General features: G+C 47.5%; 1 protein-coding gene across 2 annotated transcripts in view; it reads right to left on the reverse strand.

Annotated features, from left to right (window-relative positions):
- NET1 (neuroepithelial cell transforming 1) overlaps positions 1-12,864 on the reverse strand; it is a 100,958-nt gene that overhangs the window by 16,950 nt on the left and 71,144 nt on the right. The window contains exon 1 of one of the 2 annotated variants that reach the window (XM_053256146.1): positions 446-763. The exons of the other annotated variant lie outside the window; for it this stretch is intronic. Coding sequence (XP_053112121.1) covers positions 446-538 — 93 coding nt within the window. The 5' untranslated portion in view covers positions 539-763. Of the gene's footprint in view, positions 1-445; positions 764-12,864 lie in introns of those variants that run through there. 2 annotated transcript variants of the gene reach the window in all.

Raw genomic sequence — 12,864 nt, forward strand, 5'->3', positions numbered from 1 at the left:
GTTCATAAAATATGCCAGAGAAAGAAACAGCTCACTACCTCTTAAGCCCACCTTTCTTCTCGCCAATCTATAGTACACCCTTGTAAAGGGAGCAAGTGTTGCATGTATTGGGAGGCTAAACAATAGCTGCTTCAACAGCCTTGACTACAAAAGAAAAAGTCTAGACCAACTAGGGAACCCGGGGAGTTTAAAACCAGCATCCTTTCCCAGGAAGGGCATCAGACACAAACTTGGCACAGTATTAAAGCCTCCAGACCTGCCTGCGGTTTCCTCCGTCGAGGCAGGCTACACTCGCAGCTTTTCCTGAAAGGACTGCTCAGCCATGCCTAGCCTGGGATGTCAAAGTCACATTTACAAGACACAGAGCGCCAGGCGGTGGCACTGAGCAGGCTTTTTGCCATTCTTACAACTCGGTCTACAGACAACAGCTTTCGCTCTCCCTTACCTCCTGCTCCCGGAAGGACTGGTTCTGCGCATCGATCACCCGAATAGTCCGCTTAATGGGGAGCAGCCCCCCGGCGTCATCGTGGGCCACCATCGCCCCTCGGCTAGCCCGACGAGGCTTCCTCGCGTGGCGTCCTGCTGCTCTTAAATCCAAGCCTGGCTCCAACAGCGCAGCGAGGCAGGTGGCTACTGAGCGGCGCTGGCGGGCCGCCCCTTCCTGCACACCACTACCGAGCCCTGCGGGAGCGGCCACTGCCCCCTCATGATGCAGCTGCGGCTGCCAGGTGAGTCACGGCGAAGCTGCACACTGCGCGGGCAGCAGCCGCCGCCGCCATGCAGTCCAAGGGGCAGTGGGCGGAGCCGCCGGGTGGGCGTGGCCTCCCGAGACGCGGGAGCCATTGGCCAGCCGGCGGCCAAACAGCACGCCCACCCCCTCCGGGTACACGCGGCGGCGGCGGCAGCAGCAGGCCTCGCCTCCGCGCGGGTGTGTCGGGCAGGGGGCGCCTGGGGCAGCCTGGAGCAAGCAGCTGGCCCCAAATCGTGATCCCCGCCCCGCCCCCCCGGAAAGACCCCAGCCCAAGGGCAGAGCCTTCGCCAAGTCCTCCGTTGCCGAACAGCAGCCCGCTCTGGGGGACGGCGGCGTCCAAGTCAATGCATGTGCTCAAACTAAGGCGTTTGTCCGCGGCAGCAGGCACCAACAGCCCGCCCGATCCTAGCGAGGCGAGTTGCCTGGGAGGGGAGCCCCACTGCGTGGCGGGGCGCTTCCTGCCACAGAAGCAGCAGCCCTCTGCCAGCCCCCCGTGCGGATCACTGAAGCCAGGGGGGCTCGCTTTTGAGCACAGCAGCTGACTTGTTGAGGGAACGGGTTGCAGAGGTGCGATCCTGCGCACTCTGGCTTGGACTAAAGCCCCGCAGTGGGACTTGCTTCTCAGCAAATAGCGACTCAGCAGCCTGCACAGCCGCAACCTACGCTCACTCTTGAGTCGAGTCTCGCCCCGCTCCGTGGAACTGACTCCTCCCGAGTAAGCATGCATAGGATCGGGCGGTATGACTGCCATCCTCTGCACTTACTTGGGAGGAAGCCCCATTCAGTGCAGAGGGCCTTCTACATAAACATGCGAACACTCCGGTTGCAAGTAAATGCAGTAAACACATGGTGGGAGGCTGGAGCGGGAGGGAGAGACGACGAACTCCGGTGCCTTTAATTACTGTCTAAAGAGGCAACTTCAGCTGGTGTCACGTTTATCACCTGAGTGACAAGTGACACCTGCTGAAATGTGTCTGCTTCTAACCCAGGATTAAAGGCACAAGGACCCTCGCCTCCCTTGTACTTTATTGGAATCGGATGTTACTCCCTTTCGAGTGGCTTTTAAGTTGGAGCCTGTTCAGAATAGAATCTTAGGAAGGATAGCGGGATCTCCCAGGGCAAGCCCTTCATTATATTTATGTCTGGAAACAGGCAATTTTCCTTGGTCACCAAAAACCTATCAGCAGGTTTTCAACTACCAGCCGCCATGCCAGAGAACTGATGGGCAAAAGCATGTTCCATGGAACCACCAGCTATCATTCATCCTTGGAGGAGGCAATCCTGCCCTCAGAATATCTCACGCCTGCTTTAGAAATCTGGTACTGCAGGGTTTCATTTTTCCAAACACAAAAAGGAGTCAATGCCCTGTTTGTGTAAAATGAATTCTCCCCTCTTAACATTTTAAAGTCAACCCCCTTGGTATAAAGTGCTCAAATATAACCCAGGGACAGAGGGCTATCTAGAACCATTTTCTCTGGGCCAGGTTGGACAGTACCTGACCGACCCATGCAATCGGAAAGGAGCCGGGAGCGCGCCCACCCAGATGACTTTTGCACAAGACGCCCTGACACCCAGCTGGCACTTTCCGCTGTGGTGGGGGTGTGGGGTGGGGCCCAGAGCCATCTTGCTTGCATGCGACACTCCTTAAGCTTTCAGGCAATGACACCACAGCACCCATACAGAAAACCATTTGTTCGGAAGATCCCTGGGCCTGTTCCCTAGAAGCAGCATGAGTGCATCCAGCCTGCTTTAACTTGTGTGTGAGACAGAACCAGGGGTGTTACTACTACACGCCACCCCACCCCGCAAATAAGGCAGGGCTGGTCTAAGGCCCTCACAGCGCAGTAGGTGCCACAACATTTTTTTTAAAAAAAGCTTTCAGGTTCCAGGGTGGGGAGCAGCCTTCACCATTGCCAGTGCTTACCCTATCACCACCTCCTTTCAGGTTCCAGGCCAGGGGACAGCCTTCGTCACTGCTACTGCTGCCTAAACCATACGCCTCTGCCCGGCCTGCAAAAAGGCAGCCGGGAAGTGGTGCGGGCACTCTCTTTGCCACTTCCCTGCTCGCTTTTCACACACCGGCAGCAGGTGCTTGAGCGACTCTGCCACCTATCCTGCAGCGGCACAATAAGCCAAGAGGTGAACCTGTGCACAGACCTCGGTTCATGCACATCCCTACTAGAATGTCTTCTCTTATCCATTCTGCATCTCAAGAGATGCCATCGCTGTGATGGGTCACCTGTTTTCTGGTATGGTATCACTCCTGACACCACCCCAATGCATGTTATTCATTTCCTAATGAAATGCAGGTCACCAGGGCTGAACAAACTATCCTATATTTAGAGGGTTTGGGTTTTTTTTAAAGCCATGGGAGGAAGAGCCTCCACTGAAACTGACAGAGGTGGGGTAGAGAAGACACCCTAGGCATTTAGCTAGGCTCTTTAATTAAGAGAGGATTTTCCGACTGTAGCCTTTCTTAAAATTGTGAGAAAAAAATAGCTTGAGTGCTCCCAAGCTGTAAATAAAGCCACATTAAAGCCTCATTAAAATGGGGAAAGGGCAGAGGCTTGAAGTGTAGCCAAAATAAGAGGCCCTTGTGTGAGCACAGCAAAGGCAAGCCTTCCTTGCATTTCAGGAATGCTTTATACAGAAGCTGGATTACACTTTGGAAGCCCAGTCCTATGAGGACTTGCTCAGATGCAAGTCCTGCCAAGTTTGGCAGCAGAGAGGTCCCAGGTCCAGTCCCTGGTAGCTGCAGTCAATAGCATCTCATGTAGCAGGGAGTGGGATGTAAGAACATAATCAGCTCTGCTGGATGGGATAGAAGGAGCATCCAGTCTAGCATTCTGCTTCCCACACTGGCCATCCAGATGCCTCTGGTGAAGCTCACAGCTGGCGATGAAGGCAAGAGACCTCCATTGTTGTTGCCTTCCATCAACCATATACTGCCTCAGAACTGTGGAACTTGTGGAATTCTCTGCCACAAGATGTGGTGACAGCCAACAACCTTTAAGGTTGGCTTTAAGAGGGCTTTGGGTGACTTCATGGAGGAGAGGTCTATCAAGGTCTACTAGTTGGAGGGCTATAGGCCACCTCCAGCCTCAAAGGCAGGATGCCTCTGAGTACCAGTTGCAGGGGAGTAACAGCAGGAGAGAGGGCATGCCCTCAACTCCTGCCTGTAGGCTTCCAGCAGCATCTGGTGGGCCACTGTGTGAAACAGGATGCTGGACTAGATGGGCTTCCTTGGGCCTGAGCCAGCAGGGCTGTTCTTATGTTCTTAACTGGGAGATTCCATTAAACAATAGCCACTGATAGATCTCTTCTCTGTGGATTTGTCTCTAACCCCCTTTCAAAATCATCTAAGCCAAGGGTTCCCAACCTTGGGTCCCCAGATACTGTTGTAGTACAACTCCCATCATCCCCAGCTACAATGACCATTGTGGCTGGGGATGGTGGGAGTGTTAGTCCGACAGCATCTGGGCACCCAAGCTATTTGCCATCACCACATCTTAGGAACATAGGAAGCTGCCATATACTGAGTCAGACCCTTGGTCTATCTAGCTCAGTATTGTCTTCACAGACTGGCAGCGGCTTCTCCAAGGTTGCAGGCAGGAATCTCTCTCAGCCCTATCTTGGAGAAGCCAGGGAGGGAACTTGAAACTTTCTGCTCTTCCCAGAGTGGCTCCATCCCCCTTGGGAAATATCTCACAGTGCTCACACACATCAAGTCTCCCATTCCTATGCAACCAGGGCGGACCCTGCTTAGCTAAGGGGACAAGTCATGCTTGCTACCACAAGACCAGCTCTCCTCTCTTGTGGCAACAAATTCCATAAATTCATTAGGGAAATAACTCTTTTTGCCAGAGTCCTTGGAGAGCCACTGCTATTCAAGAGTAGACCAGATTGGGCTAGATGGACCAGCATCTGTTCAAGGCAGCTTCAGATGTTCACATAGGGGAACTTGCTTCAAGTTAAGTGTGAATAGGATTGCAGCTTCAGGCTGGGTCTTCTGCTTGTGCCACTCCCGCTTTACCACAGCAGAAAACAGAGATTAACGTATGAATTCATCCAGTCCAGCATCCTGCCTCATAGTGGCCAACCAAGTGCACATGGGAAGCAGGGGGAAGAGGACAACCCCCCACCCCCGTGCTCTCTAGCACCTAGTATTCAGGGGCATGCCACCTCTGATCCTGAAAGCAGTATACAGCTACCAAGGCTAGTAGCTTTTGATACCCCTATCCTCCGTGCATTTTGTCCAATCCCCCTTTAAAACCATTTAGATTAGTGGCCATCTCCACATCTGGTGGCAGCAAATTCCACAGCTTAATTACATGTTGTGCAAGAAATACTTGTCTGTCCTGGATCTCCCAGTATTTAGCTTTGATGAATGACCTTGGGTTCCAATATTATAGAAGAGGAAGAAAGATGTGTCTTTATTCACTTTATCCATGCCAAGCATAATTCTATACACCTCTATCATATCAGCTTTAAAGTACAGAATAGTGGGAAGTGCCACTGCCAACACCGCTACTGTCCCCTGCCAATATTTATATCCCACTCTTTAGGGCAAGTCCTATCAGGGCAGCTAGCAACAGTGAGCACAGCAGGCTGCAATGCAAATCCCATTATTGGGATTTGCATTGTTGGCTACATGCCAACATTGTAGCCAATATTGTTGGCTACATGCCAGTAGACAATTTTGTACCTAGAGCAAAGTATCCTTAACTTGATTCTTCTGCAAATAGTCCTTTTCCCACAATGCCTGGCAGTCTGCCTCTCACATTTGCTCTGAAGGAACGAACTACAGAAAACCCTTTGCGTGGCTGCAAAGGAGGTGAAACCATCTAATTCTTACAGTCCCCTGTAATATCAAATGGCAACAGAATGCTACAGGTTTCGCAAGTCAGACCCAGATTTAAGGAAGCTGCTATTTGCTCTCTCAGGGTGTTCAACAAATAATCCATGCCATTTTTCTTCACTTTGGGAATAAGGCTGTGAACATTTCAGCTTCTATTATAAACTTTCAGTGTGCCAGAGAGGAACACACACATTCATTCTACTGAGTTTATTTCATTTATTTTAAACATCTTACTCCACCTATCCAACATAGCACCAGTAACAGTTTAACATACACAATAGAAGACATCTGCAAGGAAATTATCCAAACAATAAGGTTTTTGCAGTTCAAAGTACTCTGGCTCAGTTTGGTGAGAGGAATCTGTAATATGGGCATAATGAGACTGACCTAACTCAAGGCTGTTGCAAAGATTACAGAGAATGAATGTGAAGTGCCTTCAATGCTCAAGAAGTGCCATTTAACTGCTAAGTAAAACATGTGATTCTGCTGTTTGATCAAGACTGGGCCTCTCTTGGTTTCTGAGCCCAGTTCAAAGTGCTGGTCATTATCTACAAAATCCTAAACTATTTGGGGCCAAAGTATCTGAAGGACAGCCTCCTTCCACATTGGCCTGCCCACCCTCTGAGATCAGCTGCGGAGACATACTCCATGTCCTCTTTTGCCTGAAGAATGGTTGGTAGGTGCCCAGCACAGGGTCTTTTCAGAAATGGCACCCAAGCTTTGGAACTCCCTCCCTCAGGAGACCCATCTGGTTCCCTCTTCTTGTGTTGGTGCCTACCTTGTGTTTTTTTCTAGACGGAGGTCTTTGGGGCAGGGAACCATCTTCTCCATATTATTCTTTTTCTATGTTAAACACTTTGAGGACTTTTTTGTTGTTGTTGTTAAAAAGCAGTATATAAATACAGTGGTGGTGGTGGGAGTTGTGCATTTCAGAAACTAGGGAGACCATCTCCTGAACAGAACTTCAATGTGGGTAGGACTTTAATGCACTCTAGTAGTTGTTGCTGCTGCTACGATGCAGTTTGTTTTATTTATTTATCTAACATGTTTGTATATGTGAATCTATTGAAATCTCTAGGCAGTTTTGCGCTTTAATTTTTTTAAAAAATACTGTATACTATTATTTGCCCCAAAGCAGCAAGTATGTAGGTTTGGAATACCACACACACACACACACACACTCATATGTCAACATATTTATTTATTTATTTGATTTCTATACCACCCTTCCAAGAGTGACTCAGGGCGATTTACTTTAACAACAAATAAATAATGTTGGTGTTGCTTAATTCTGAAAAGGATTATGGCTTAGGGTGAAATATACAGCAAATTTGCTTCAATCATCAATCAGCTATAGCTGGCTTTTGTTCCCAGTTCCAAAACATAACAGTTATACCAACATCCACTTCAACATCACACACTCTCTTTCGCTTTACTTTGCTAGCCTTTCTACATCTGCACTGAAATCCCCTTTTCAGTTTAGCAGCTTCTCTAGTAATTCTGTGGTGGAAGAGAAGCCATGTCCCTCCACTATTGCATTCTCCCCCACCCCCACCCCCAGTAAACCGATGGTAGGTTTGCTTCTGCATCCAAAATGCTGGCCTCCCACTTAGGCACTAAGGTAAAGTGTGCCGCCGAGTCAGTGTCGACTCCTGGTGACTACAGAGCCCTGTGGTTGTCTTTGGAAGAATACAGGAGGGGTTGACCATTGCCATCTCCCACGCAGTATGAGATGATGCCTTTCAGCATCTTCCTATATTGCTGCTGCCAATATAGTACCAGTGGGGATTCGAACTGGCAACCTTCTGCTTGTTAGTCAAGCTGCGCCACTTAAGGTGACACTACCTACATCTTTTTTATAAGATGCAAGAATAAGATAGTCACTTCCTCCCACATCTCTGAGTTTTTAACATGGGGAAAAAACAAACCCAAAACATTCCATAAACTCGCTCACTCACTTCAAAGGAGCAGGTACACATCTCCTTGGATCTGCTGTAATTTCACTAATTCTTCAAGTGCTCGAGACATTATCAAGTTCTCTCAGCAGCCAAAGCATCTTCTGGTGGGGAGGAGATTAATACATCCAGATTTGTCTAAAAGTGGCTGTGAACACGGCTAGCTCCCTAAGCAAATCTCAAAAATACTCTATAGGACACATCCAACCAATAAGAAAAGGCAGACATAAAGTCAGTATGATTAACACAGGTAATAGAGGAAGAGCAGTTCTGTCAAGTCACATGGGAACTTGTCATTAAATAATAAGCAATTAACACAATGTTCTGAGGTCCTGCATTTTAAGCAGGCTTGATAATGGATTACATAAATTAATCCACATTTTTATGCACTAAGTGTCTTCTCATTATAAAGGTGAAGATCTGCTACCATCTTTGCTGATCTGGGATTCTCCTGTGGCTCTCTGTTTCCCTCTAACTAAATGCAGGATCTGTGTTTCTGTCTGACCCATGAGAAATGTGAATTGAACATGTAGAGGAGCCTTAATTATGGATGCAGGTTTTAATCTTCTTGGATGATACAGACTAATGTATCTGAAGTCCCCAAAAATCATTGATAGTAATATAAAATGCCCTTCTCATGGATGGCAGGTGATGCTTTTATGGAGCAAAACAAACACAGGCAGGTGTAGTAAGTGGATAGGATGACTCCCTACAAAGCCATTTTATTGAAACTAGTCACATGTGGACAATTTCCAGCTCTGAGCAGAAAGAAGCCCTCACAAACAGGACAGAAAGAAACAGCAGAAGGCATGTCATTCTTAATCTACTGCAGCTCCAAGGGATGCTTATTCATAGCATTATCATTTTGCTCCCATGAGTCACAGCAGCACACATTAGTCTTTCCTCCCACCCTCATTTTATCCTCACAATCCTGTGAGGTGAGGCCAAGAGAGAGTGCCTGGCCCAAAGTCATTCGGTGAGGTTCCAGACGGAATAGGGATTTGAACCTGGATATCTTCAGTTCAACATGGGCACCACAATGGCTCTTATTTATACCAGGCATAAACATGGAAGGCAAGCAAGTCAAGCAAAGTGTGTATTAGACAGGAAAGAGGTTAACTCCAAAAGTGGATTCACAACCACAAGTAGGACCCATAGATAACAACTAGCTTCAGAACACATAGAGATCACAGTCTAGGCTGTGTTTGCAAAACTCTCCCTAGACACAAGGTGTAAGGAAGTTGAGTGCGTGAGTGAGTGATGGTGGTAGTTAGTAATAGGAATCTACCTCAAGGTGGAAATCAAAGGCCTGGTTTACATTTGCAGCAGAATGGGGGGGGGGGGGTAGGTAGGGAATGAGGAGGTCAATGCAACTGTATCATTCTAGAGTAGAGATGGGGGAAATAACGCAGAAATAGATATAGTGGGCATAACAGAAACATGGTGGAACAGTGAGATCCGGTGGGACACTGTTATCCCTGGGTATAAACTCTATAGAAAGGACAGGGAGGGGCGCCTTGGAGGAGGGGTAGCACTGTATGTTAAAGAAGGGATAGAATTTAACAAGCTAGAAAACCTAAGTGGACTGGAGTCCTCCACAGAAACCCTGTGGGTGACTATACAAGGCCGGAAAGGAATTGTGCTACTGGGGACGTGCTATCGCCCTCCGGATCAAAATGCCGACAGTGACTAGGAGATGCAGGAGGAAATCAGGGAGGCGTCAAGGAGAGGCAGGGCTGTAATTATGGGTGATTTCAACTACCCACACATAGACTGGGTAAATTCACATTCAAGTCAGGACAAAGAGGTCAAATTTCTAGATACGCTAAATGACTGTGCCCTAGAACAGTTGGTCATGGAACCGACCAGAGAGAAGGCGACCTTGGATCTAATTCTGAGTGACACCCAGGACCTGGTGCGTGATGTCAGTGTCATCGACCCTTTAGGGAACAGTGACCACAGTGCCATCAAATTCAGCATACATGCGGGGAGAGAATCACCAAGGATGTCAAACACAGACATTTTGAATTTCAGAAGAGGAAACTTCTCCAAAATGAGGAGTATGGTGAAAAGAAAGCTGAGGGGGGAAATCAGGAGAGTCACTTTGCTCCAGAATGCATGGAGTTTACTCAAATCCCCAATACTAGAAGCCCAGTCAGCTTGTATACCCAAAAGCAGGAAAGGTACCACTAAGTCCAGGAGGATGCCAGCGTGGCTAACGGGTACCGTCAAAGAAGCCATAAAAGGGAAGAAGACTTCCTTCCGAAATTGGAAGGCCTGTCCAAACGAAGAGAACAGAAAGGAACACAAACTCTGGCAAAAGAAATGCAAGGTGACAATAAGGGAGGCAAAAAGAGAGTTTGAGGAACATTTAGCCAAAAGTATCAAGGGGAATAACAAAAACTTCTTTAAGTACATCAGAAGCAGGAAACCTGCCAGGGAGGCGGTTGGGCCATTAGACAATGAGGGAGTGAAAGGGATTATTAAGGAGAATATGGAGGTTGCAGAGAAACTGAATGAGTTCTTTGCATCTGTCTTCACGGCAGAGGATACTGAGCATATGCCTGTTCCTGAACCAGGCTTTTTAGGGATGGAGACTAGAGAGCTGAGTCAGATAGAAGTGACAAGGGATGATGGTCTAAACTGTCTGGAAAAACTGAAAGCTAACAAATCACCAGGGCCGGATGGCATCCATCCAAGAGTCCTCAAAGAACTCAAATGTGAAATTGCCGACCTCCTCGCTAAAATATATAACTTATCCCTGAAATCGGGCTCTGTACCAGAGGACTGGAGAGTGGCAAATGTAACACCGATTTTCAAAAAGGGATCCGGGGCGATCCGGGAAATTACAGGCTGGTTAGCCTAACGTCCGTTCCGGGCAAATTGATGGAAAGCATCCTCAAGGATAAAATTGTAAAGCTCCTAGAAGAACAGGCCCTGCTGGGAGTGAGCCAGCATGGCTTCTGCAAAGGTAAATCTTGCCTCACCAACCTTTTGGACTTCTTTGAGTGTCAACGAGTGTGTGGATCAAGGTGATCCAGTTGACATAGTCTACCTGGACTTCCAAAAAGCTTTTGACAAAGTTCCTCATCAAAGACTCCTGAGGAAACTTAGCAGTCATGGGATAAGGGGACAAGTACATGTGTGGATTGCTAACTGGTTGAAAGACAGGAAACAGAGGGTAGGTATAAATGGAGAGTTTTCACAATGGAGGGAAGTAAGAAGTGGGGTCCCCCAGCGATCTGTACTGGGACCGGTGCTTTTTATTTATTCATCAATGATCTAGAAGCAGGGGTAAGCAGCGATGTGGCCAAATTTGCAGATGATACCAAACTCTTCCGGGTAGTGAAATCCGAAATGGATTGTGAGCAGCTCCAAGAGGATCTCTCCAAACTGGGGGAGTGGGCGACAAAATGGCAAATGCGGTTCAATGTTAGCAAGTGTAAAGTGATGCACATTGGGACAAAAAAAACCAACTTCAAGTATACACTGATGGGATCCGAACTGTCGGTGACGGACCAGGAGAGGGATCTTGGGGTTGTGGTTGACAGCTCGTTGAAAGTGTCGACTCAATGTGCGGCAGCTGTGAAAAAGGCAAATTCCATGCTAGGGATCATTAGAAAGGGGATTGAAAATAAAACGGCTACCATTATAATGCCCTTATACAAAACTATGGTGCAACCACACTTGGAGTACTGCGTACAATTCTGGTCACCACATCTTAAAAAGGACATTGTTGAACTGGAAAAAGTGCAGAAGAAGGCAACCAAGATGAGCAGGGGCCTAGAGCACTTTTCTTATGAGGCAAGACTACAACACCTGGGGCTTTTTAGTTTAGAAAAAAGACGTCTGCGGGGAGACATGATAGAGGTCTATAAAATCATGCATGGCATGGAGAAAGTGGAGAGAGAGATTCTTTTCCCTCTCACACAACACTAGAACAAGGGGTCACTCCATGAAATTGATTGCCAGGAGGCAATCTAGGACCAACAAACGGAAGTACTTTTTCACACAACACGTGATCCACTTGTGGAACTCTCTGTCACAGGATATGGTGACAGCCAACAACCTGGATGGCTTTAAGAGGGGTTTGGATAACTTCATGGAGGAGAGGTCTATCAATGGCTACTAGTCAGAGGGCTGTGGGCCTCCTCTAGCCTCAAGGGCAGGGTGCCTCTGAGTACCAGTTGCAGGGCACGCCCTCAACTCCTGTCTGTGGCTTCCAGCAGCATCTGGTGGGCCACTGTGTGAAACAGGATGCTGAAGTAGATGGGCCGTGGGCCTGATCCAGCAGGGCTGTTCTTAAATCTAATTTTTTTAATGTTTGTGCGTGTGTGTAACACACACACACACACACACACACACACACACACACACACACACACTCCCTGCAAGCAGAAAATAGCACTGAAAGGCAAAGGCTGGGCTAGGACTTCTTCCTCAGCATGCTACTGTTACTTACACATACATACACCTTCCACTCATCTTCAGCATAATTCTGCCACCTGATTCTGCTACATCTCTAAACCAGGCCAAAGTTTGTTCATTCTAGGTGGAGGTTTTTAAGATTTACATTTCCTTGTAGCCAGATTTGGGGAACCATCACTAGTTTAAGCCACCACCTTAAACAAAGGGTCCCCTATCAGATGTTATGAACAGAATGTACATACCTTGAGAAAATTATCACTTATATTAGCACTTGGGAAAATGCAAGACCTCATTGGATTGTTGGTGCTAGTAGGAAGTTTGCCCACTAGACCTGTCTGGCCACATTGTTTACTGGCCATAATCTGCTTTTAACATTCCAGCAAGAGATATTTATGTCCCTGTCAAAAACATAAAGTCATGTTCTTGTAAGTGGACAAAGCAGCTAGTTGGCTTCCTCGTTTATACATGCTGTCCGGAATACAGCATTTTATTGGGCCGAGGGGATGTCTCTGCAGCTCAAACTGTATAAACAGTTCAAAAGCTCATATCATGGAACAGCACAGACGTGTTATTTTGACCATTCAGTCCCCCACTGAAATTCAGCATTTGAGGCCTCCACTAGCACCATTCAGATATCAACCTCCAAGATGGATGAAAGCACAGAAAATGGAATAAGGCTCTTTTCTTTCTGCACTTGTTAATACAAGAGCTTTGCAATAAGCTCCCGATATAAAAACAAGTTACGATTTACAAGCAATAAAGAAAGAAAAAGTGCCGGGGAGGGGTGGGGAGGTATCCCAACCAGAGTAAGTCTGAAGATATACTTTATGTTCTTTATACCCACTCTTATGCTAGCCATGCATTCATGATTA

This window comes from Hemicordylus capensis, chromosome 5 (genome assembly GCF_027244095.1).
Source record: "Hemicordylus capensis ecotype Gifberg chromosome 5, rHemCap1.1.pri, whole genome shotgun sequence".
NCBI lineage: Eukaryota > Metazoa > Chordata > Lepidosauria > Squamata > Cordylidae > Hemicordylus > Hemicordylus capensis.